Source organism: Biomphalaria glabrata, chromosome 9 (genome assembly GCF_947242115.1).
Source record: "Biomphalaria glabrata chromosome 9, xgBioGlab47.1, whole genome shotgun sequence".
Taxonomy (NCBI): domain Eukaryota; kingdom Metazoa; phylum Mollusca; class Gastropoda; family Planorbidae; genus Biomphalaria; species Biomphalaria glabrata.
Genome location: NC_074719.1, coordinates 18,303,902 through 18,330,917, shown reverse-complemented (window position 1 = coordinate 18,330,917; position 27,016 = coordinate 18,303,902). Strand labels below are relative to the sequence as shown.

At 38.3% G+C, this 27,016-nt stretch overlaps 1 protein-coding gene across 5 annotated transcripts in view; it reads left to right on the top strand.

Annotated features, from left to right (window-relative positions):
- Nucleotides 1-27,016, top strand: part of LOC106074918 (protein crumbs-like) — a 107,340-nt gene that overhangs the window by 58,534 nt on the left and 21,790 nt on the right. For 4 of the 5 annotated variants that reach the window (XM_056042044.1, XM_056042046.1, XM_056042048.1 and 1 more), the window contains 5 exons: nt 1,019-1,490; nt 1,725-1,824; nt 2,038-2,198; nt 3,094-3,206; nt 4,388-5,192. In XM_056042044.1, the coding sequence (XP_055898019.1) occupies nt 1,019-1,490; nt 1,725-1,824; nt 2,038-2,198; nt 3,094-3,206; nt 4,388-5,192 (1,651 nt within the window). The remainder of the gene's footprint in view (nt 1-1,018; nt 1,491-1,724; nt 1,825-2,037; nt 2,199-3,093; nt 3,207-4,387; nt 5,193-27,016) is intronic. The other variant, XM_056042045.1, reaches the window with a different exon arrangement.

Sequence of the window (27,016 nt, the reverse complement as noted above, 5' to 3'; positions counted from 1 at the left end):
TCAATTTGTGAGTGTCCTATATCCTATACTTATCGTATTGGATTCAAAAATCGCCCATCTTGATATGTTGTTATCAAAAATACTCATAAATGTTTTCTAATAGGTTACAAAAATCTGCCACTTCTGGAACGGAGCTGACGGAATCATTTAAGACCAAATTTCAGTTGCGGTTAGCTTTTGCTAAAGTGAAGTCTGAAGGTTTTATTAGATTGTGATTTTATGGCACATTGACACAATGTGCGCCATGTTGTGTAATTTTTTTTTTCTGATGTTCTGGTGTGATGAAATAAACTTTTATTGCTATATAAGTTACAGTTTAAGTTTAAAATAAGTTTATAATTTATGTATTATTTTTTGTTAATACTTTAATAAAAATCTGTTGTAAATATATCTATGTATATGAAAGTTGTTTTACTGTCCACTCATATGTGAAGCACTAGCATTGGCTTCGCAATTTATTTAAAGATTAATGATAATTTTTTATCAAATGGAGTAATTTGTTCAGCCAATTCTACATATTTCTGGTTCTTACAAATATGAACATCAAGAAATGACTCTCTGATTGCTATTTCTCTGGATATTTTGTCATCGGAGGTCACGAAACACTCTCTTGAAATGAAGCTAATTGGCTTTTACAAAAGTGCAGTTATTTTTTCACTTTGATGTTTCTTTCAAGGGTACATGTGGGCCCTAATTGGTCATGAGCCCAAGCGCAATAGCTGAGGCTGTTCTTTGTAGGATATCAAGAGAGAGGCAGATTCATTGTTCTACATTTTCCAGCCAGCTTTTCTTTGAATGACCCTTTCTTTGTTCTTCCTCCATTGTACTGTGTGTTTGCAGATGTTAAATTAATTTCTTTACAAATTTTTGAGATTACGAATTTGTGTAAATCCTTTTCTTAAAAATTATAATAATTTCAGTTAGATTTTTAAGTATAATATAATGTTGTAAATCATTTAAATAGAAAAATAAATTTTTATTTTGGGAATGATCATTTATACTTTTGTTTCTTTTATAGAATATCCTGCGGCCACATTCTTCCCAGGATCTTACGTGTCTTACAGCTTCCCTCCAGAACCTGTTGGAGATGTTTATATTTCATTTTTCCTCGTTACTCGTCAGAATGATGGTTTTATTATGATGACCACTGATGGCTACAATGCCCAAATTAAAAAGTTTGCTTACTTGGCTCTCTACATGAAAAACTCTCAGCTGTCTGGAGACTTTTTTAAGTGTGGCTCGAACCTGAATTTTGTAGTCAACAAGAATCTGGCAGATGGAAAGTGGCATTTTATTTCTATAGTTGTCAAAAATACCAGCTTCACTATTTTCAGCAGCTCAGATGAAAAGCTTTATGAAAATCTGAACATCTCACAGTCATGCTCATCAGGTTTTGGTTTATCTACATCAAAATTGTTTTTTGGTCAGTTCAGAAATGTCCAGCTACGGACAAAGCGCCATGCTCACAGTTCACAACATACAAAGGAAATGTATGTATTTTGTTTTTATCTTTTGACTTTGTAGGCCTATATATTTCTGATATTAATATATATTAGTTCACATGTAGGAAACTACAAACATTTTTTTTTAGTTTTACATTTTTAGAAAAGTAAAATTAAAAGCAATTTTCTAATTGGGTCTTAACCTGACTTGCAAATTTATAACAACGAAGTCTTTCCTTGTAGATCTGTAAAACAAAATTTTTTAAACTCTTTCCAAACTAGAAGCATGGTATCACTACAAAGAGTAAAACGCCAGACAGATATCATTGCTAACATATCAGCCACCTATTCTATTATCCCAGACTGGGAAGGTGTTATACAGGTATGTATGAACTAGATTTAAATTTTTTTATTTGCATTTTTCTTAAAATATTTAAAACATAAAAAAAACTCACTGGTTATTTTTATTGGCTTCATTAGTAACCCAAACAGGCTAATTATAATAATTATTGCTCCTTAGAATATTTTTTATAGCATTCCATTTTTTGCTAAATATATTATTGAATATGATTTCAAACATTGATGCATTCTGCAGGACATTCATATCAATGGGAAAATGCTTGACTTTGACAGTGTCTCTGAATCTATTATGTCTGTTAATGTGACAGTGGGTGCCAATTCCACAAGAAATGTCTGCCCTGATTCTCCTTGCCAAAATGGTGGAACTTGCTCAGAGTCATTTTACAATGACTTTTCGTAAGTTCTTGTTTCATGTTTTTGTAAGTTAGATTTAAATCTTAGAGGATGTTTTTAAATAATTTTTTTAATTTAAAAAAAAAATAAAGACAGGAGATACAAACAGAACACAATCAATCTTGTTAAAACCTTATACTATATCCATAAGACATTAAGCTTCTGTGTACACTTCACTTTGACCATACAGCAAAATTACTTAAAATGTAATTTTTTTTTACATTTCAATGTTCTACTATTAATAAGTTAAGTGATAGGCTTTAAGGTCTTTTTCTTATTTTAATAAATGTTTCTTGTTATGTTTTCTCTAGCTTTTTTTTTTTTTTTTAAAAAACAAATTCTTTAAGGTCATTATTTTCCCATTTCAACATATCAGTTTGTTTCTAGAATCTACATTTGATATTAAAATGTATATTTTATTTAATTATTTTTTAATTATGTTTGAAAACAATTATTAACTATTGTCAAGAAATCATTTCTTATAAAACCTAGTGCTCATAAGAAATAATACTTTACTAATTTTTTTTTTTTTGGTTTGGGCAGGGGGGAGGGAGTTGAAATTCTAGTATAACAAGGAATTAAATAAAACAATTTCAAAATAATGATTTATTGACAAATGTTTCAAATGTTCATTGTCCCAATGTGAAACGTTATGAAATCTCTATGTTCTATTCACCTGAAAGTAGATGGTGAGTCTATTTTTTGCCCTATAAAGTTGATTACAGCTTTGGTCTGGGCTTAAAACCTTTGGGTTGCAAAAGTCCATTACTGAATTTTTACAAATGCAATATGCTAAAAAATTTAAATCACTGAGGATTAAACATTTTAAGTATCCCTTATTTAGTTGCTTAGAGACATTGCTCTAAAATTCTTAAATTGTCAAGCTTGCACATTTCAGGTGCCAATGTTTACGTGGATACACGGGAAAGAACTGCAGTGAGCTCAACTTTTGTTCCTACGGTACATGCCCTTCTGAGACCACTTGTGTGAATATTCCTTTGGGATATGAATGTAAGTGCTAAGTCAGTTTATCTCAAGGTTCAAAATATGTAGGTCACAGCTGGGGCTGCATAGCCATGGGAAATACTGCATTCTTCATTTATCTTTGGACTCAAAGACAAGCCTTATTATTATTATTATTATCCTGGGGTGATTTGTGGTTCTCTTAATCACCAATTCACAATGCATTATAGAAAGCTTAATTTTTTTTTTTGGCAGTTAATTTGCTATGTTGTTTTTTATATTGAATCTTTAAATTTTAGCAATCACTCTATTTTGTTTTCATTATGCTTTCAAGGGAAAAAAAAAAGTAAAGTTTCTTTTCAGACCATGTGATCTATGGGGCAGATAATGTAGGTTGCCCTAACAATACCGAAATTCAAAATTCCAGTCTTGGTCATGATTTGAACCCAGGACGTCAGAGCGCTTAAACAGTCTGCCATCTACCCCCCCTCCCTTTCATGTTTTCATAGGCGTTATTAAATAGCAGTGAATATTTTGTATAAGTTGGTACATTTTCACAAGACATTTTACTTCTAATTAGAAATAAAATAATTTTTTACGTGTATTATTCTTAATAAAGTGAAAGGCGTAAAATATTTCTAATTAACACTAGATGTATTGTGTTCTATTTGCTCCATCTTAGAGTTACAATAAGTCTGTTTACAACTGTACTATGATTATAATAACTAGGGATAATCAAGATTAATATTATTATTAAGATTATTGTAATTATTATCATAATACAGAGGGGTTGCAGTGGCTGAGAGGGGATTTTAAATTTCAGGATCTTTTTGACACCCCTGAGTCCACCCAACTCTAATGGGTACCTGACTTTAGTTGTGGAAAGTAAAGGCGGTTTAGTCATTGTGCTGACCACATGACTCTTGGCCAAAGAAACAGATGACCTTATCATCTGCCCTGAAAAGGGAATTTTTACTATAATACAGACTCATGATTGACATTCACAAAATTGCTTAATGACTACCACTAATAATTACAAATAAACATGCAACTGTAATCTTAACAAATTCTATTAACACTATTTCATTCTTCTATGTGTCTGAAGTGTAGTTTTTGTGTGTATGCTAGCATTTGAAGATAAATTTCCTATATTTGGATTAAGCTTTGAAAGTATTATTTGAAAGTATTATTTTATTGTTTATATATTTGTTGGTTCTATTTGAACACAGGTATTGGGGATGCAGCATTTCTTTATGATAACAGTGGTATTCAGTATGTTATGAACGGCTCTACACCAGAACCATCTCTAACATTCAACTTTCGGACACGTGGGCTTTTCGGGCTGATCTTTATTCTTCGCTATGGAGAGTATTTTTTCAAAGTGCGTGTGGCTAATGGTGTCCTAGAGATCAATTCTAAACTCTCATCTGAATTTTCAGAGTCAGCGGAGACGCGTGCTGGTAGGCGGGTGGATGATGGGAGATGGTACAGTGCAAGATTTGAAATCATTAATGAAACGCACGTTGTCTTGGAGGTTAGGTACGACAAGCAGCTGTATGACAGTACAGGAATTAGGCTGATCAACAGTTCATCTGTGGATATTGGTGACATGCTCATGAAAGGTGAAATTATTTTAGGAAGCGTGCTTCGTGAGAAGTATTCCAAGACGTGGGAAGCCAACTTTAAGGGCTGTCTGCGGGAGGTCAGGATGGGCGGGGTGCTGATGCCCTTCTACTTTGATGACACCTTTGAGAACAATACCGTCCCGGTGAAGTTCATGGCCAAATCTATCAGTGGCATTGTTCATCACTGCACTGGGGATAACGTCTGCAGCAAAACTTCATGTCTGAATGGTGGAAGCTGTGTGGACATTTGGAATAGTTTTACCTGTAAATGCCCAACAGGTTTTTATGGAGATTACTGTGAGAGTAATCCAGATAATTGTGGCTCCACTCAATGCATGAATGGCGGGCTCTGTCTAGATGGATATGATACCAGCAGCTGTATGTGTCCTCTTGGCTACACTAACAATTTGTAAGTAGTTTTACTTTTCTTCTTCTATTCGATGTAAGTAAAGAACAATTACAGTGAAACCTTTCAAGTTGAATTTGTAGGAAAACATTGAAACTATATGTAAAGCCTATTGTTGGAATTTTACAAAATGTTGTAGATTAATTTTACATTTCATTTGCAAAACCAGGATTTTTTCTCCCAGGGTTGTGGAGGGTTACAAAATGTACCTTTTTTGTTATCTAACATTCATTAGTGATTGTTTATAGTATCGTTGTTTAGAGCATTTCTGAATGTCAGGGGAGATAATCAAGACGTGAAGCTTAAATTGCATCATTAGATTATCGCTCTTATACTGTCTCTTTATAAATATTTTCTCATTTTTATATTCTCTCATACAACTACATTCTCTCTTGAGGACGAGGGGTTTTGTATTTTATAGATCCAGATAGGCATCAACTATTTACATAACACAGTGATGCCCAACCTAATAAAAATCATGTGACACTCGTGTCGCGGCCAAATGGCGGAAAATACACAAGACGAAATGAAATTGGCCTAAACCAAGTTTATTTGAAACTTGTGGATCTAGTACTTACATTAATTAATGGGATGTTGGTAGTATATTGTAAAAACTTAAAGGATACGACTTAACGATATGGGTGTTCATTTTCATTGGGAACATCACATATACCAAGAACAACATCTGTCTTGAGCACAACATCTTCAGCTCTAGACTTTGGCGAAACTCCGTTCTCTTCTTTCTAATGTCAACATCCTTTTCAGTCTAGTCTCTAACAGTGCGCACCTTTTCAGTCTAGTCTCTAATAGTGCGCACCTTTTCAGTCTAGTCTCTAACAGTGCGCACCTTTTCAGTCTAGTCTCTAACAGTGCGCACCCTTTCAGTCTAGTCTCTAACAGTGCGCACCTTTTCAGTCTAGTCTCTAACAGTGCGCACCTTTTCAGTCTAGTCTCTAATAGTGCGCACCTTTTCAGTCTAGTCTCTAACAGTGCGCACCTTTTCAGTCTAGTCTCTAACAGTGCGCACCCTTTCAGTCTAGTCTCTAACAGTGCGCACCTTTTCAGTCTAGTCTCTAACAGTGCGCACCTTCTGCACTAGCTTGGGTGGTGGTGTGCATGGCAAGGTTATAACTATATTTTTTTTACGCGTCTGGAAACTGGCTTCATTTCTCTACTTAAAATGTGAGCAACATTGTAGAAAGCTTTACCAACGAACACTCTTTGTCTCATGTTGGTAAATATTCCCTATCGATCCTTCAATCCTTCAGGCGTAGTTTAATAATCTGTTATTCGCGGTTCAAACTATAAGAATGTTTTAGAATCCGTTTATATGTTGTTGTGCTTTATAACAGCCACACTTTACAAAGCAATTAGGTTGGTTTATTGTCATCTTCCACCAAAAAGTAAAGATCCGTTCACTTTTCCTGGTAGATTCTAAATCCAGAGTCCACTTGAAGTTTCTTCGGCTAACCCATTTTAAATGTCATAGTACCAATCCATCACAAAAAAAGTCAGGGCCCTAAAGTAGGTAAAAGACACATTTTTTATTTTCATTTTTTTTTCTTTCTATCTTTCGTACCAACGTTTCCGCGGGCCTTACGAAACCACCTCGCTGGCCGATCTGGCCCGCGGGCCGTATTTTGGGCATCACTCACCTAACATCTCTTGCCGAGAGGTAGTGTAGCAGCTAAGCAGTATGGGGTAGTTAAGCGGACCGGAATATTTATTTGTGCAGTGACTGCAGGAGCATTGGATTTTCCTTTGCAGTTATTAATCACTACATTTATTTATTGAATGCAAAGAATATTCCTATGTAGCTAAAATAAATGGATCGAGGCGCTCTGTTTTATTGTATGTGTCGGCATCAGTTAGGTCAATACTATAAGTCGGTTTGGGCCTAGTAAATTGTCCATGGCTTAGAACTGTTTGCATTTGACCTAGATTGCTTCTGTGTATAGTTTCATGAATGTATCAGCAGACGATATTTGTTTGGTTAAAGGTGAGATAACTCTGTCAGAATCTCATGTTATCATTTTAATCGATGTCGACAACTGATTTCTACATCAGGATTGTCAGCTGACGTGTTATGTAGGACTACACTTGAGGACACTCTAAGAAGACATGCACACATGTATTACCAGAGTGGAGGTGTTTAATAGTATTATAACTTATATGCATTGCCTGTTCTCCTCCCAAAGTCTCTGCATTAGAAATAGAATTGCGTAGTGCACTATATCCGCCTGTCCAATGTACACACGTTCTTACACTGCCAATAGATCCAGTGTGCTATTATTTCCCTTTGCCCTTTAGTGTAAAAAGCCAGCGGAGTGTAGGGTCGGGTCGCACACATACCTGGGCCTACAATGTGACTGTCCCGCCGCCCTCTCTCCCCTCGTGTTGTGTGTCTCAGACAGTGTCACTTGACAAGGTGTGTTTATGTGTGTAGGACTCGGTATTTCACAGGACTTGCTTATTGTGAAACCAGAATCTTTAGGACACAACTTGGATTGTAAAAACATCAAGTGTTTGTGTTCTAACTCTGTGCGTGTAGTATCCAGTGGTTATGAAGCGGTGCTTCTTTTTCCATTGTGAGAGAGAAGATTTGTTTCAGTAGGCATACAACCCCCCTGAATGTCAATAGCTGGTGTTCATCGTACAGGAATCGTTCCCTTCCTGGATCAGTTGTCACAATACAATTCAAAGTATACTAGACGTCTAGATTGTTTGGTATTTTCAATATGTTGGGTCTTCTTGACTTCTGAACTCTACTAGCTCCCTCTTTGGGTAGATCTATAGATCTAAATAAAATTCACTTTTATGAGTACTCGTCCATTATCACTGTAACTGGTAGAGATTTAATTGGACTTACACTAGTTTACTAACGTTTGGGTTTGAGCCCTCGTCTTTTCATATGTTACCATACTAGAGTCCAATGAATGCTACAACTTTATCAGTTTCAGACAGATCTATATGTAACTTTTTTTTTAGGGCCTGGCTCGGGGTGCATAGTTGGTTCGTGCGATCACACATCTGCGTTAAGTAAAAATAATTCAAAATGTTTTTATGACATTCACATCGATCTATTTAATACATCTTAAGCTCTTCGATTTTTGTGATGGGGTGCAGAGTTAGTCCATTAAAGATATCTACTTTATTACCAGCAGGGCCGGCCGCAGCAATAGGCTAACTAGGCAGCCCTATGACTTTTATGCTTACTAGATCTAGACTTACTCTGTATCTACCACGGATATTACGATATATGAATTTATTTGTTGATTTACACATAGACAAGCAGGTTTTTAATAATTGCGCAATTTTATTTTCTCGCTGCTTCTTTTGATTTATTTTTGTTTACTTCCTTTGGGGTCACCAAAATTTACCTTGCCTAGGGCCTCCAATTATCCAAAGCCGGCCCTGTTACTGGTAGGTAGCCCACATAAGCCCCGTTCTTACTTTCCACCAATTAGCTTCTGGTTTTTGTAATTAATGGTGAGCACATAGATCTAATAATTAAAGTCTTTTTTTTTTCATAACTTTTGAAATAGTGGGTGCAGTTAGAATGGCTACACATCGAGGTTCTAAGATCGTTTTGTTTATTCCTGGAGTATCTGCTGCTGTGTACCATAATGCTATTTAGGCTTACTGTTTAGGAGTGCCCAGTGGTATTGTACTTATCAGTAAGTCAATCAGGAACTAGCAAAAGAAAAAAAGAATACTGTTTTATAAAGAAAGCTTATTTAAGGGAAAGAACCGCTAATTAATGCCATCAATTTCAAGATAGCAGCGTTTAGTCCCCTTTCTGCAATTTGAAACACATTTACCACGATTTATTAATTACTACTAATTGATTATTTAATTGGATACTTTTCTTATTGATTCGTATATTATCGACGCTTATGAATAATTATGAAAAATTTCAACTTGGTTTGAGAATGGGAAGAATGTGGAAAAAAAACGTGACAAAACGTAATAAGGGGGACAACTCCAAATAAGCATCCACATCTCTCACTACGTAGCACTTATTCACCTTATTTTCTTATCAAACAAAATAATTAATTACTAATAATTAATTAACGAATTAATTGTTTTCATTGATTCATGTTTAGTTAGGTACAACGAATAATTGTGCAAAGTTTCACCGAGAATGGGAAGTGGGAGAAAACTTATGTTCAAACTTTTTGACCAGACAGACAGCGTTAATATAAGCTTTGTAACAATGGGTAGATCACAACTATCATTGTGTCACATGCTGATGTTTAATACTGGAATCACATAGATCATGGAGTCTGAATTGACAAAAAAATACATTAACTTGTCCTGATTCCATTATAACAACATATTTTTCATTTCAATTTATTGATTTCAGATGTTCTTGTCTTACATACTTTCTACTATTGTATCAAACAATGTTTTACTAGATTCTAGAAAGCTGTATAACAACTATGTGAGATCCGCTACATAAATATCTTATTTAAATAGGTCTTAACATAGTAGTAGACAACAATCTATCTGATGTCTGTCTGTCTGTTTGTATCTATTATATATATTGGCGCACTGGTTTTAGTGTGTTCTGTGGAAAAAGCTCTAGTCAAAATGATGTGGTGTATTGATTTTGTTTATCCCTTACAAAATTATTGATTGCTGATTTATCTGCAATCTATTGATTGGTTGATCTGTGTGGAATGTATTGATTGTTCCAGCCTTCATCTCTGAGCTATGAAAGATTTTATTGGCGTGTCTTCTTTTCCTTGTCGAAGTTTGAACTTGTCATGCATTTGTTTCTCCTCTTTGTTTCACATGTTTTGACTTCAGTAGCCCTCAAGTCCCAAAACACATCTTCACTACTACCAAAGTCCCAAAACACATCTTCACTACTACCAAAGTCCCAAAACACATCTTCACTACTACTCAAGTCCAAAATCACAGCGTCACAACCACCCAAGTCCTAACTCTAGATTTATGGTATCTTTCATTTCCTTCACTATTTCTTACAGCTTTGCTTTAGTTTCCCATTAGATTGATGTAGAGCCTACCCTTGTCTTCCAATACAACTATATATACACATCATCACGTCTTCATCATCACTGGCAAGGGCTGTGGCTTCAAACCGTGCCATTACTTCTCTCATCATCACTTTCTATCCTACACTAATTGTACCTAAAGGTTAGAACTGAGATCGCAGCTTGGTTGGGAGGTATGCGTTCTGGAATGTGGTCACGATGGTCGTAGGTTTGAACCCTGCCCGTTCCCATTCGCTGCCCCCCCCCCCCCCCCTTGGAGGTTTAGACAAGGACGTAACTATCTTCATTTCTGAAGGAAAGTTCAAAACACTATTTTAAAACTACTTTAAAAAACAACAACAACATAGCTTATGTAAGGGGAAGAATTCCATACTCACTGTATCTCTCAATAATGTTGAAGTTATTTCCCTTTTTCAATATCAAACAAAATAATTAATTTACTAATTGGTTAATTTAGTTGATTCATATTTTTAAGTACACTAAATAATTGTTTAAATCTCAACTTGATCCGATAATAAGTGTGGAAGAAATAACAATTATCTATGGGAACAAAACCCCACATATTTTAGCAATATCTGTGAATACTGAAGGATTAATTTCCCTTGTTGATATCAACCAGATAATTAATTACCAGTTATTAATTGATTAATTGGCTTTTATTAAATTGAATCACATGTAATGTCTTGGCTAACGAATAATCGTGCAATGTTTCATCTTGACTAAACGTCTAAGACTTCTCTGCGACATAGTCTAGATCTAATGCTAGAGCTGTAGTGATGTCTGTTCAGTATTTGATCTAATGCTAGAGCTGTAGTGATGTCTGTTCAGTATTTGATCTAATGCTAGAGCTCTAGTGATGTCTGTTCAGTCTTTGATCTAATGCTAGAGCTGTTGTGATGTCTGTTCAGTATTTGATCTAATGCTAGAGCTGTAGTGATGTCTGTTCAGTCTTTGATCTAATGCTAGAGCTGTTGTGATGTCTGTTCAGTATTTGATCTAATGCTAGAGCTGTAGTGATGTCTGTTCAGTATTTGATCTAATGCTATAGCTGTAGTGATGTCTGTTCAGTCTTTGATCTAATGCTAGAGCTGTAGAGATGTCTGTTCAGTATTTGATCTAATGCTAGAGCTGTAGAGATATCTGTTCAGTATTTGATCTAATGCTAGAGCTGTAGAGATGTCTGTTCAGTCTTTGATCTAATGCTAGAGCTGTAGTGATGTCTGTTTAGTCTTTGATCTAATTCTAGAGCTGTAGAGATATCTGTTCAGTCTTTGATCTAATGCTAGAGCTGTAGTGATGTCTGTTCAGTCTTTGATCTAATGCTAGAGCTGTAGTGATGTCTGTTCAGTCTTTGATCTAATGCTAGAGATGTAGAGATGTCTGTTCAGTATTTGATCTAATGCTAGAGCTGTAGTGATGTCTGTTCAGTATTTGATCTAATGCTATAGCTGTAGTGATGTCTGTTCAGTATTTGATCTAATGCTAGAGCTGTAGTGATGTCTGTTCAGTCTTTGATCTAATGCTAGAGATGTAGATGTGGTCACGTAGATCTAGTATGCCAGGGTGGGTTGTCACTTTGTGCTGTTTAATACTGGAATCACGTAGATCTGATATGGCTGGGTGGTTTGTCACTTTGTGCTGTTTATTACTGGAATCACGTAGATCCAGTATGGCTGGGTGGTTTGTCACTTTGTGCTGTTTATTATTGGAATCACGTAGATCTAGTATGCCAGGGTGGGTTGTCACTTTATGCTGTTTAATACTGGAATCACGTAGATCTGATATGTCTGGGTAGTTTGTCACTTTGTGCTGTTTATTACTGGAATCACATAGATCTAGTATGCCAGGGTGGGTTGTCACTTTGTGCTGTTTATTATTGGAATCACGTAGATCTAGTATGCCAGGGTGGTTGTCACTTTGTGCTGTTTATTACTGGAATCACGTAAATCTAGTATGCCAGGGTGGTTGTCACTTTGTGCTGTTTATTACTGGAATCACGTAGATCTAGTATGGCTGGGTGGCTTGTCACTTTGTGCTGTTTAATACTGGAATCACGTAGATCTAGTATGCCAGGGTGGTTTGTCACTTTGTGCTGTTTATTATTGGAATCACGTAGATCTAGTATGGCTGGGTGGTTTGTCACTTTGTGCTGTTTAATACTGGAATCACGTAAATCTAGTATGCCAGGGTGGTTGTCACTTTGTGCTGTTTATTATTGGAATCACGTAGATCTAGTATGGCTGGGTGGTTTGTCACTTTGTGCTGTTTAATACTGGAATCACGTAGATCTAGTATGCCAGGGTGGTTTGTCACTTTGTGCTGTTTAATACTGGAATCACGTAGATCAGCAGGGAGGAGGGTATGAGCCCGGGACCACCGAGACGACTGAACGCATACCGCACGACCAGTCAGCCATCAATGTTAGGGTGGTTGTCGTCATGTTCCTTTTCACCCTGAAACAATCAAAATAAAACAAAAACTTTGAAATAAAACAAACCTTTGTATTAAGTGTAATTGTGTCAATTAGTTTGGATCAGTCATGTCATTAAATTTATCAAGACTAAATATAATAAATGTTTTTAACTTTTTCAATGTGCTATGTTCCTATCACTTGTCTGGACCAGTTGGGAGAGAAAGGAGGGAGTATCTGGGCTGGGTAAAGGTTACCGTGATCTCTTTTGAAACGCATTTTATTCAAACACAAAAAGTTGTACAACTTGATATCGAACTCAAGTCTCCAGCCAATAAACTAACCACTGGGCCAGCCTAGTGGCTGTGAACATGTTTGATAGAACTGGGTTTGTCTAGTCCTGTGAAACACTGCACTTATCCCCCATTTTCGGAATGAAGACATTGCCATTATTATCTTTATCTATATATATATAATTCTCTTCTTCCCCAACAGTTTGGACGAGAAGAAGTAAAGGAAAGATCACTCTTTTATTTCTGCGGATAGTCCACGAGTATTCACACTACGGATGACTGGCTGCGCGCTTGACTGTCGTTTAAATTTATCAAACCCTGTCCGCTCCCATCCCCCTTTGTCCTGCGGGAGGTTTGGACTAGGAACTAATCTAAGTTATCTACTATGTATATGTAGCAGGGCCGGACTTAACCATTGTGGGGCCCTGTGCGAAACGGATTTCGCGGGGCCAAGTTTGGGTAGGGAAGCGGATAATAAGTGAAATTTAAGAGTTTGTATTAGAAAATAAATTCGTCTATGCATTTTATTCACTCTTTACTACGTACAGAATTACTTTACGAGCCTTGCGTGTAGCAAAGTCATACAGTATATTATAATAATTCTGTTTCCTACATAGATCACGCTCAACAGCATGAATTACCAAATGTTTCAATCTATCTACGAGAATTGTTGACCTCAAGTAATTCTTCATTAGTTTGAGGCGCGAGAAGCTTCTTTCACCTGAATACACAATTACGGCTAATGCATAATGCCGTTTTTATTTATCGCGCTCAGGATTGGCGTTTTCCATATTGAATGACACCCCAAAATGAAAATAAATTTTTGTCTATATATTACCGGATATTTCTTCCAGGACTTATTCGTATATTTTGCCAGGAGCTTCTGTAAATCGACAGGAGGGCGCGGTAAATCTGTTTTAAGTTATAAAATGGTTTAATTTAATAATTTATACACCTTGAATTAGCGTGGGTCCTATGAAAGTGCGGGGCCCACTGCGGTCGCATAGGTTGCAGTGGCCTAAGTCCGGCCCAGGAAGATACCGCGTATGCTACGCCGCCGGTCGACTAGTTATTTATATTATAGTTATCTAATGTTAGTTTCAAAATTTTATCGAAGGCCTAATTCTCAACACAACTTTTGACACCACATCTGTCATGTACAAGCTCTTTCCCTTGTTCGATACCAAACAAAATAATTAATTGCCAATGGCTTATTAACTAATTCATTTTTTTTTAATTAATTCATGTTTTGTCAGAACTTTAGCTTGATCCGAGATTGGGTTTTGGGAGAAACAAGTTATACAAACTTTTTGAGCAAACAGAGTTACTTCATGTACGTTCTGTAATCACATCGGAGATTCCAGGGAGTTCATGATCAGCCGTATTTTATCTATCGTGTCACTCCAACATTGGACTGATTGATACTTGACTATGCTTTTGATATTTTCTGAGAAAAAAAAAACAAATTTCTATGCTTACTTGTACCGGGCACTGGAAATATCTGACTGAATTAGGGATTGTGTTCTCATATTGGTGATACCAACAAATGGGAATGGCTCTGTCTGGAGGCTTCAATTGCTAGACATTTAGTTTGTTTTGTTATAGATCATGTTTTAACTCTCTATCTGCTTTCATCCTGATCTCACTTCTCTATGATAAACACAACACAATAGTTTGGACAGACTTGTAGGTTTCTAAATGGTTATGGGTTAAAGGTTAGCCACACACTTTTCATAGCGTTACAAATAATTAAATAGAAACATTAATTTCTTCTTGTACTTTGAACTGAGAAGTCTGCACTGACTGTCACAACCTCTCTTTTCCCTTTTGTCATCCCTATTACAAAATATTTATTTTTACAAACAATTGCTTATATTATAATTTTACAGATTCTGAAGTTTGTTAAAACCCCAATCTTTGCATTTGACTACCGGGGGGGGGGGGGGTAAGATATTGAAGAACGGCAAATTTTGTTTCACTTTTTTTTAAAGATATAAATGCGTTCAATGCCATGGAGAGTAGTTTACATTTTGTTTCCTTTTTGTTTACATAGCAGTACATTTCGGCGGACATAGCCAAATGTAGAGATAATATCTTGTGGACGTGGTCAATGAAAACATGCCATTCACATAATTGGAAAACAAAAAGAAAAGGGGAGGGCGGGGGGACAATCCTATTAAGCCTGTTCTTTCTCCCGCTACGTGCCCCAAGTTATTGAATTGCAAGTCTAAAAGTACAATGTACATAAAATAGTTTTTACTTTTAAACTTCCTGTATGTTGAAGCGCCCCCTGGCGTGCCTATCATTTGAAGAGCGACCTACGAATGTTTTTCATTTATTAAATCACGATTGTAAATAATCTAAATATAGATCTCATTGTATCGGTACATGACTTGTATGAACGGCTTCTATTCATGTTGTCAAAACTTGGTGTGATGTTGGGGGGAGCTGTTAGGGTTCAAAACTTGGTGTGATATTGGGGGGAGCTGTTAGGGTTCAAAACATGGTGTGATGTTGGGGGGAGCTGTTAGGGTTCAAAACATGGTGTGATGTTGGGGGGAGCTGTTAGGGTTCAAAACTTGGCGTGATGTTGGGGAGCTGTTAGGGTTCAAAACTCTGCGTGATGTTGGGGGGAGCTGTTAGGGTTCAAAACATGGTGTGATGTTGGGGAGCTGTTAGGGTTGGATTTGAAGGAGCTTGGGAGGGTAGTGATCATCACGATGACCTTACTTCACACTAGATCTACTGACCTTCCTACTTTCTTCAGTGTCAGTGTCCATATATTTAACAAGAAACGGGCTGTCACCTTATTCTTTTTCTCCTCGGAACTACACAAATTTAGTATGGCAGACGACCTCTCTTCACCCCCAGGAAGTGATCACGTCATAGTTAGCATCACTTTACACGTCTGTCTCCCACCCCCCTCCCTCGGATGTTGACCAGAGGATGTTTGTCTTCCCAGCACGCACCTGCAGAGTTGCATTCTTTAACAAAGTTGCTTATGTATTAAATTTTAACAAACATTAATGTTACAATGTATAGTTTCTTTGTGGGATAATTTATTATATATTAAATTTGAACAAACATTAATGTTACAATGTATAGTTTCTTTGTGGGATAATTTATTATATATTAAATTTGAACAAACATTAATGTTACAATGTATAGTTTCTTTGTGGGATAATTTATTATATATTAAATTTGAACAAACATTAATGTTACAATATATAGTTTCCTTGTTTCGTCTCTTGACTACTTTGACTGACTGGGTTGGTATCTCGCTCTTCTTTGCACTGATTCAAATATTAAATTGCACTTTTGTGTTCTTCGCTTGTCACTCCATACTTACAGCCCAAGAAACTTTCTCTGCTCTCCTAATGCATACAGTTCTATGCTGCGACTAAATGCATAAAAATATTCCACAGATATCTATGAACTCTGTAATGTTTTCAAAGAGCACATGTTTTACGGTATTTTGTTAGCGCCATTATATCTAAATTGGTTTCATATTCGGGGACTTCATAATTGTTGAAATATGTCTGTTTGTTGTTAATAGAACCGTTGCGTAAAGTTGTTAATGCTCTACATTCCACATGAAAGTAACAACGTAGCCGGACATTGAAACTTAAGTTGAGTTGGAAAATAAGAGAACGTTGCTGTGGTCTGTGTGTGTGGCTTGTACAATACGAAGTAGACAAACCATGGAGTGTGCATTGATCACTGTTCTAACTGGAACATCATAAGTGTCACGTCATTGGCACCAGCTACACATTTCTATATTTCACACCTTACCCTACACTATAGTATGATACATGACATATTTATAGTTTAAAAACAACTTTCCAAGTGTAGTCCAGATGACATAACATGGTTCTACCAGTATGTCAGAACCCATTCAATACACCCACACACACACACACAGACGCTGTTTTGCAAATTCTGTTCAATGCGACGAACTTAACAAGTGTGTTGATCTAATAAGAGTATTTGCTCTTGTCTACTTTTGTTGATTGAACGGCTTCTTTAATATTTGATTCAAAGTGTTCCACTATGGGATTTGGGACTTGAAGTGAAGTGTGCATCACCAACCAGTAATTAGAGGGCCTAGACTTGTTTTCTTTACTTTGTATACACCTTCACTGACCTGTTCTAATTAAACAAATTAGCAAAGCCATGTATAGCCCAGGGCTCATCTCTTCCAATGTGACAAGGCCCTTGGCTAATCACTTTCAAACAACTTCTAAAACGTAGATTTTAAAACTTGCGGGAACATTAACGTGTTATTAATACGATAGTACAAGCAAAATAAAACAAAATACTTTCAAAAGAAAACAAAGCTTATATTAAGTGTATCAATTAGTTTGGAACAATTGATTTTGTAATTAATTTTGTAATAGATCTAGACCATGGAACTATACTAACAATAATTAATAATACTGCTATCAATCTTTAAAGACACTTCTCCTAAGTCACCCAAATCACCAGTAAACTTTGGGCTACAGTCTTCTTCTTGGTTATTCACTACTGATGCTATGAACCTATCTTTATTGACTTTGATTAACTTCATTCTTGTTAAAGTTTCATGACCTAGAAGGCATGCTAGATTATTTGGTACAATTATATATTCCACCTCAAATGTTTCGTTAGTTTTCTCATTTCTCGTCGTAGAGTGGCTTTCCCTATGGGGTTCATTTCAGTCTTATTCCACATTAGAAATCTTTGCGTTGCCTTTTCTGTCTGATTCTTATTTACGTATTTTTCCTGGATGGTATTGTTACAAATGACCAGTGACAGGAAGAGGTTAACGTGTGACCCCGACGAGATAACACATCAGCGGGTGTTCCCTGGAATGTACATGTATAAACAGAGACAGGATGTGACGTGTCCTTACGTGTTATTCCAGAAGGTACTAAAAATGTCCAGTGACAGATAGAGGTCACAACTTGTGACCCTGGCTGGATGACACTGCAGCCGATGTTTTCTGGAATCTACATGTATAAACAAAGACAGGATGTGACGTTTCCTCACTTGTTATTCCAGAGAATACTAGCCGTGTTTGTGCAACCTTGGACAAGCGATTAGGGACTCTATATAAGCCAGAGAGTTCATGTGAAAGTCAGTCGTATGGAGTCGTGAGTGAGCCGTTACAGTCGAGACAGACTTTGTAAGACGTGTGCGGCTCTAGTGGAAGAGAAATGTGTACGACTCGATGCAAGTTAACTAGGGTAGAGTTAACTGGAGTGGACTACTGTCGTTAAAGTCTATACAGCAAACTACAGTGGAATTCAGCCGTTACAGTCGATACAGTCGATGTAAGACGTGTGCGGCTCTGATGTGGTAGACTGGAGTACGACTTGGTTCAGCTTTGGGAGACCTGGAGCGACACTGGGAAGTGTGTCGTTGGTCTGTTACGACTTGGTTCAGTTTTGGAGACCTGGAGCGACACTGGGAAGTGTGTCGTTGGTCTGTTCTGTGGAATACGGCTCGAGGAAAGTTGAGAAGGGATGAATTGCAACGAAATGAAGAGATGAATTGCAACGAAGTATAGCTAACTGTAAACTGACAGATATTGTACAGTCTTCTACGCTACATGTTACAGTAACGAATTGTTAGAGTTAATAGTCATTAAAGTTATATGAAACTGAAAGTTTAGTCGTCAAGTTCTTTGCTGTGTTTTTATTTGTGTGCCAACTAATACATCTAGCCAGAAGAATCAGAAATACGTAACAATTGGTGTCAGAAGTGGGATCTTTCTGGCTAGAATGTGCTCCATCAAACTTCTTAATGAACTTGACATGAAAGAACTTAGACAAGAGCTTCGAGAAAGAGGTCTACAGCTTAACGGAAATAAGGAAACGCTAACAGCACGTCTCAGACAAGCCCTGTTGGAGGAAGATGAGAATCCAGACACTTGCCAATTTGAAATAAAACCTAATACGATGGAGCTCCTGAGAACTTTGCAATACAAAATGAACTCGGTGAAAGAGAGCATTAAAGAGATAGAATCAGAAATCAACACTAGATTTTCTTCATTTAACCATTTGATCAAAGCCATGAATGAGAATGAACAAATAGCTACCACGCCCAACAAGACAGAAGAACAAATAAAAGATCAAACGAGAATCATGATGAATGAGCTGCTGAACACCCAACAGTATCAGATTGAGTCGACTGATGAAAGAGCTACACCATTGATGAACAACGAACAATTGTCCAACCAAGGATGTGGCGAAACAGACAACTACGATAAAGATGCTGGTGATGGCTGTGCTGTTTGTGACTGTGATAGCAAACCAAACGAATGTGGCCCACAAGAAATGAAAAGATACGGTAGCTGTTACTATTTCAACGAGAAGCAGAATGAGACCGCTGAAGAAACAATAGAAGAGACTTATAGTTTGACCGAAGCTTTAGCTATAGATAAACCTGATATGAGTACCTCAACCAGCCAAACAGATCAAGACAACGTTGGGTCTGCGTCCAAGCCTGTTGCTGTGGGCCTTAAAGACTTCTGTCTTCTATCTGCCAGTGTCTACGAGAGGAACTCGAAGCTTGATTATTGCACCCATGTGTTTGACAAGAACTGTACGTACGTAGCTTTACAAGAAGACTGTGAATGCCAAGAAATACACCAGCAAGGTCAGGACTTAACAGAAGCTTGTACAGCTATCAAGGTAGGCGTGAGAAGCCCTGGTGATAGTCAAGGAATTACAATAGAAACTGATGCTGAAGTTGATGGACCTTTGCACGTTGAATGTTATCAACCTGCCCCACAGTCGAGTCCTCCAGACTCGGATGAAGGTGATGACGTGTTTGACAACTTGCCTTCAAGTGGACTTGCAGCTCATTCGCAAAGCACCCATCGAAGAATAATGCTGAAGCAACTTGTTAGATCAACAGTCTTGATGACTACAGCTATGAAATACAATGCCTTCCTATGTGCTAAGTCGCTGCCATCAGCATTGATCGACAGGAAAGCAAGACAACGACAACGACATCAACGCAACCGAAGAAATATCAAATTGAGGAGGCGGAGAAAGCGACATATGCAGAGTGCAACGTGGATGGCTCCAACAAGATCAAGATACAAACCCACCCCTTCTCCCACTGATAGACCCCCACCTGCATTTATGAAACTCCATAGCCCATGTTGTTAGAAAACAAGCCCACCACTTCTCCCACTGATAGACCCCCACCTGCACTGATGAAACTCCACAGCCCATGTTTTTAGAAAGATTCTATCCGCAACCATCAGACCAAAGAAGAAAGCCTTACGAATCAGTTGAAAGTGTGAAGCCACTAATGAATAATCTAAGAACATTCCTCATGAGAATAGGTTGATGAAGTATAACAGAGGTTTTAGAAGAACGCTAATTAAGTCAGAAGCAAGAAGGACAGAAAAGAAGTAGTTTAAGATGTCAGAACTGTAGTGAGTAACCATCTGTGACAGAACTGTACAAGAAGATCAACCCAACATCGTACAAACCCAAGTCAGTTGCTGTTGTTTAAAAGAAGAGCATGTGAATATTGCTGTAGTGTGATGAACCTAGTTATCTCTGAAGAAGCTCTGTAAAAAGATGCTTGAAAATGTAAAACTCAGCCAGGATGAAGCACGAACTCGTTAGAATGCTGATGTAGTCATCTGAAGGTCGATGTTTCCATACCAAGATTGATGAAAACATTTGTGAGGAACTGCTGAAAAATGAGGATTTGGCTCCCATTCTTCTATGGAAAGAAGATGGACAACTGCCAGATTGAAAGAACATCTCTGAGAAGGGGGCAACCACCAAAGCTTCCTTCTTGATCGTCGATCGGTTTCTTCAGTATCGTGGTGAAATGGAATCTGTTCGGGACGAACAGATCTAAGAAGGGGGCAGTGTTACAAATGACCAGTGACAGGAAGAGGTTAACGTGTGACCCCGACGAGATAACACATCAGCGGGTGTTCCCTGGAATGTACATGTATAAACAGAGACAGGATGTGACGTGTCCTTACGTGTTATTCCAGAAGGTACTAAAAATGTCCAGTGACAGATAGAGGTCACAACTTGTGACCCTGGCTGGATGACACTGCAGCCGATGTTTTCTGGAATCTACATGTATAAACAAAGACAGGATGTGACGTTTCCTCACTTGTTATTCCAGAGAATACTAGCCGTGTTTGTGCAACCTTGGACAAGCGATTAGGGACTCTATATAAGCCAGAGAGTTCATGTGAAAGTCAGTCGTATGGAGTCGTGAGTGAGCCGTTACAGTCGAGACAGACTTTGTAAGACGTGTGCGGCTCTAGTGGAAGAGAAATGTGTACGACTCGATGCAAGTTAACTAGGGTAGAGTTAACTGGAGTGGACTACTGTCGTTAAAGTCTATACAGCAAACTACAGTGGAATTCAGCCGTTACAGTCGATACAGTCGATGTAAGACGTGTGCGGCTCTGATGTGGTAGACTGGAGTACGACTTGGTTCAGCTTTGGGAGACCTGGAGCGACACTGGGAAGTGTGTCGTTGGTCTGTTACGACTTGGTTCAGTTTTGGAGACCTGGAGCGACACTGGGAAGTGTGTCGTTGGTCTGTTCTGTGGAATACGGCTCGAGGAAAGTTGAGAAGGGATGAATTGCAACGAAATGAAGAGATGAATTGCAACGAAGTATAGCTAACTGTAAACTGACAGATATTGTACAGTCTTCTACGCTACATGTTACAGTAACGAATTGTTAGAGTTAATAGTCATTAAAGTTATATGAAACTGAAAGTTTAGTCGTCAAGTTCTTTGCTGTGTTTTTATTTGTGTGCCAACTAATACATCTAGCCAGAAGATTCAGAAATACGTAACAGTATATACATCAGCTCCACTATCCATTTGAAACCTTACACGGTGACCATTCAATGTCATAACTGCTGTCATCCTTTTCGTTTTGCGGTTCTCCAGAGACATCAACCATTGATTTTCTACCATCACGACTTCATCTATTGTGTCCGACTGTAGCTGTCTTTCATCGTTAGACATATCTTCTGACACCTGCTGAATTTTCTGTTTGCACTTCACGGCAAAATGCTGTCTTCCCCTTGCACGCTAGGTATGTTTGACCCAGGGCACTTTTCTTTAGTGTATTCTTCCACAATACCTGCATTTACCTTTCTGAAGGTTTGTTCTTGAGGGCTTTGCTACTTTCTCAATCATTGGAGGGTCGGTTTGTATCTGTTTCAACTGTTTGTTGGCTGTCTCGTAAGCTCTGCAAATGTCTCTGCACCTTTCCAATGTTAGATTACTATCTTGAAATAATTTCATTTTGAGGCATTCATGTCTAATACCAAGAACTACTCTGTCTCTAATCAAGCTATCTTCCAGGCGTTCAAAACAACACGTTTTTGCTAGTCTTCTCAGGTTTGTTATGTACTTTTCAATGTCCTCGCCTTCTTGCTGTTCACGAGTATTGAAAACATAGCGCTCATAAGTTTCATTCGTTTTTCCAATGCAACAACTTTCAAATTTGTTCACTATTTCTTCCATCTTTCTTTCTTTTCCCTTCTCAATTTCAAGACCTTCATATATTTCCATCGCTTTTGTTCCTATAATTGTTAGAAAGGTGACCACTCTGACCTCCTCTGATTCTTCCGACAATTTAGTGGCTAACTTATAGTTTCGCCAGCTCCGGTGAAACTTTTGCTAATTAGCGGCCATGTTACCTTCTACCTCGAGCAGCTTGGGTACAGGAACGAAATTTCTAGCCGCTATTGTAAGGCGTAGCCCTGTAATTGTTGCCTATTTATTATTGCAAACAATAAACCTTTATCTACTGATTAATGATTACCTCTGATCATTAATACACCGCTGCCACCATGTGAATTAAGATCTAGGTTCACAGTCAGCAATACACAAACAACAACCATTAGTGTCATGGCGGAGAACAATAAATTATTAGATTGAACGCTTGCACCTTTGCGCACCATATCAACAATGCGAAATATTTGTACCATAGCGTTTTTGTTTCTCTGTTCCGTATTGTTTTTTTTTCCTTGCTGTTTCTATGTTTCATATTGTTTCTCTGTTAATTGCTGTTTCTCTGTTCCGTAATGTTTTTCTGTTTATTACTGTTTCTCTCTTCCATATTGTTTTTTTTCTCTGGTTAGGGGTTAGTGTATATCCTACATATTGTTTTTCTGTTTATTACTGTTTCTCTCTTCCATATTGTTTTTTTTTCCTCTGGTTAGGGGTTAGTGTATATCCTACATATTGTTTTTCTGTTTATTACTGTTTCTCTGTTCCATATTGTTTTGTTGATTGTTTTATTGCTGTTTCTCTGTATGTCACTATAGCTTGATGATGTTCTTTCTTGACAGTTTATTTCTCAACTAGAAACACATGACGCTGTATTATCCAATTATTGAACAAAAATTGTTTTCATTTCGTATTGGATGGTATTGAAGGTCAAGAAAACATATAGCTCAATTTGTTTTTACAGTTTGATCCAAAAGTCTAAAGCTCAAGCTCTAATGAGATTTTTTTTTGGTTATATAATTGAAGACAAACATCTAATTATTTGTACAACCTACACTAGACTCGAGTCCATTTTTTTTTTCACTTTTCCATCTGTCTTCTTTAAACTATGTTTTTGTCTGTCGTCTGTAGAAGCAGTGAGTTTTAGTGTCATCTGCTGATGTCACTTTAGTTCACTTCTCTACACCTTGCTTTCTTTTGTGTGCGCCCTGCATTGTCCGTGTCACGGCGACCTAGGGGGATATGCTATTCCCATTCGTTGCTGTCTTCTTGGGATGCCAGGCAAGCTTCCACGCGAAGCGGCAGCTATTCAGCGGTCAGGTGTTAGGTCACATCAAACACACCGGCTGGGAAATGAAACCAAACAAATAATGGCACAGCTCCCTCGGTGTACGTCTCTCTGTGTGTGTACTCTAAGCAGCATCCAAACTTGAGCTCGACCTGTCCCACAAGTATATCTCAACCTGTCCCATATGTATATCCTACTGTCCCACTTGATTCTCCTACTGTCCCACAAGTATATTTCAACCTGTCCCATATGTGTATCCTACTGTCCCACTTGATTCTCCTATTGTCCCACAAGTATATCTCAACCTGCCCCACATGTATATCTTACACATGTATGTCTCAACTTGTCCCACATGATTCTCCTACTGACCCCCAAGTATATCCTACTGTCATCTCGTACCGTGTCTGTAGGTTTTGTATGTTGTATGTTTTAGCTCCATTACCGAGATTACTTTCACTATTAAAAAAGTATCATTAGTATGTGTCATTATTATAAGTTGGGCCAAGTGTGCCATCCAAGGGATACAAAAGAACTAAGGGGTTGGTGGTGCTCGTGACTGGGGGCGAGGTAGAACTACAAATGAAAGAAATGGATTGACTTGAAGCGAGTAAATGATGAACTATTTCCCCACACAGTTTCCACCTCATTCATTTCTTTTCTAAAACTCTCTCTGAACAAACTCGTTCAAAGTGCATCTAGTTTGTTCTAAAACTCTCTCTGAACAAACTCGTTCAAAGTGCATCTAGTTTGTTCTAAAACTCTCTCTGAACAAACTCGTTCAAAGTGCATCTAGTTTGTTCTAAAACTCTCTCTGAACAAACTCGTTCAAAGTGCATCTAGTTTGTTCTAAAACTCTCTCTGAACAAACTCGTTCAAAGTGCATCTATTTTGTTCTAAAACTCTCTCTGAATAAACTCGTTCAAAGTACATCTATTTTGTTCTAAAACTCTCTCTGAACAAACTCGTTCAAAGTGCATCTAGTTTGTTCTAAAACTCTCTCTGAACAAACTCGTTCAGATCTAGTTTGTTCTAAACGTTGTATTTTTATTGTAGGTACTTTTTTAAAAATAACTTTTGTACTATTTTGATGTAGCCCATCTTTCAAGCTGTAAGCTAGTGGAGGGAGGCGATATCTGGGAGAACGTTTGCCTTTACTCGCTCAGCAAACACAACTCAGCTCTAGTCGGGACTCGAACTCGTGCCTCCTTGATAGGCAGCCAAGTGGCTTATGCTACTCGGTCACACATCACTGTCCATAAAAAAAATCTGTTGGTTTCGTTCTGTTGTTGTCTGAGTCACAGCAGAGTCGCATGGGACGCAACCTGGTTGTTCTCGCGCCTGACATTGTCTGAGTCACTGCAGAGTCGCATGGGACACAACCTGGTTGTTCTCGCGCCTGACATTGTGTGAGTCACTGCAGAGTCGCATGGGACACAACCTGGTTGTTCTCGCGCCTGACATTGTGTGAGTCACTGCAGAGTCGCATGGGACACAACCTGGTTGTTCTCGCGCCTGACATTGTGTGAGTCACTGCAGAGTCGCATGGGACACAACCTGGTTGTTCTCGCGCCTGACATTGTGTGAGTCACTGCAGAGTCGCATGGGACACAACCTGGTTGTTCTCGCGCCTGACATTGTCTGAGTCACTGCAGAGTCGCATGGGACACAACCTGGTTGTTCTCGCGCCTGACATTGTGTGAGTCACTGCAGAGTCGCATGGGACACAACCTGGTTGTTCTCGCGCCTGACATTGTGTGAGTCACTGCAGAGTCGCATGGGACACAACCTGGTTGTTCTCGCGCCTGACATTGTGTGAGTCACTGCAGAGTCGCATGGGACACAACCTGGTTGTTCTCGCGCCTGACATTGTGTGAGTCACTGCAGAGTCGCATGGGACACAACCTGGTTGTTCTCGCGCCTGACATTGTGTGAGTCACTGCAGAGTCGCATGGGACACAACCTGGTTGTTCTCGCGCCTGACATTGTGTGAGTCACTGCAGAGTCGCATGGGACACAACCTGGTTGTTCTCGCGCCTGACATTGTCTTAGTCACTGCAGAGTCGCATGGGACACAACCTGGTTGTTCTCGCGCCCGACATTGTCTGAGTCACTGCAGAGTCGCATGGGACACAACCTGGTTGTTCTCGCGCCTGACATTGCGTGTCCCAGAGTGCGTCTGTCACTATAGTAACCAGCGACTACTAGGGTATTATCATGTCAAGCTGACATCTCAAGCTTACCTGACGTGCGTATAAGTTGGTCAATCGACATGTGGTGACACACATTGTGCATAATGAGGTGTAGTTAATTCTTGCCCTTGTTTGTTTAGTTCCAACACTTGATACATTAGATAATAAAACAGACAATGTGTGTATTTGCCCGTCCAATGGGTGAAGTGCAATGCAAAGTTATTTACTTTTGATCTTATTTCATTGTGTTTCATTTCCTCCTGGTGTTTAAAGAGTAATTCTTGTTTTTCTCCATGCCTTTTGAAGTATTACTCTTCTTTAGCACTTTCTTAAATCACCCTATTCATCTCCCCTATCTTCTTTTTCTTCTTTTAGTAATGTCCCCTTATTCCCGTCTTGTCTGCTCTTGCCAACTTCACCCTCCCGAGTTGTTCCCACAATCCGCAATTATTGTTTTGTATTACCGTTCACTCACACACACACACACACACCCCTCTGTATCTTTGACTTAAAAATAATCTTAACATAATTGTAGCGATCATTAGCTCACTCCTATTGACCATCTCGCACCTCCCCCCCCCCTTTGATGTGAGAGGATCGATCTCTTACTTTACCTGTATCTAACAATAGGATTTATGCTCAGGGGCAGACAAATCAGAGGAGACACGAAAAGACAGGACTGCAATGACTAGCTCATTAGGCACTGAAACATTGATCTATTGAAGGCATTACACAACAACAAATAGCACAATGGAAAACGTTGTAATAGACACACAAGTTGTGAGACTTAGAAACTAATAGTAGCCAGCTTAGTGTTGAAAATGACTGTGATCTTAAACTGATTTAGGTCAGATCACACCAAGTTGATTGCCTCCTCTTTGTGATAGTGATACACAACATAGATCTAAACTTGTCATGACCACAATTCTTGGGTTAGGATCATACTGTACAAGAGTGGAAGAGAGGAGTGGGACTCTTTGTTCAATGTGGAGGAGGGGATCCTGTAAACAGTGGAATCCCTTGTTACCTTGGCATTTGGTTCTGATTTACTGTTGTGTTAACTTTCATGTAATTTAGACCCACAATTCAGCTGTGTTCACTCCCTTAACCTCTGACAACCACACTGT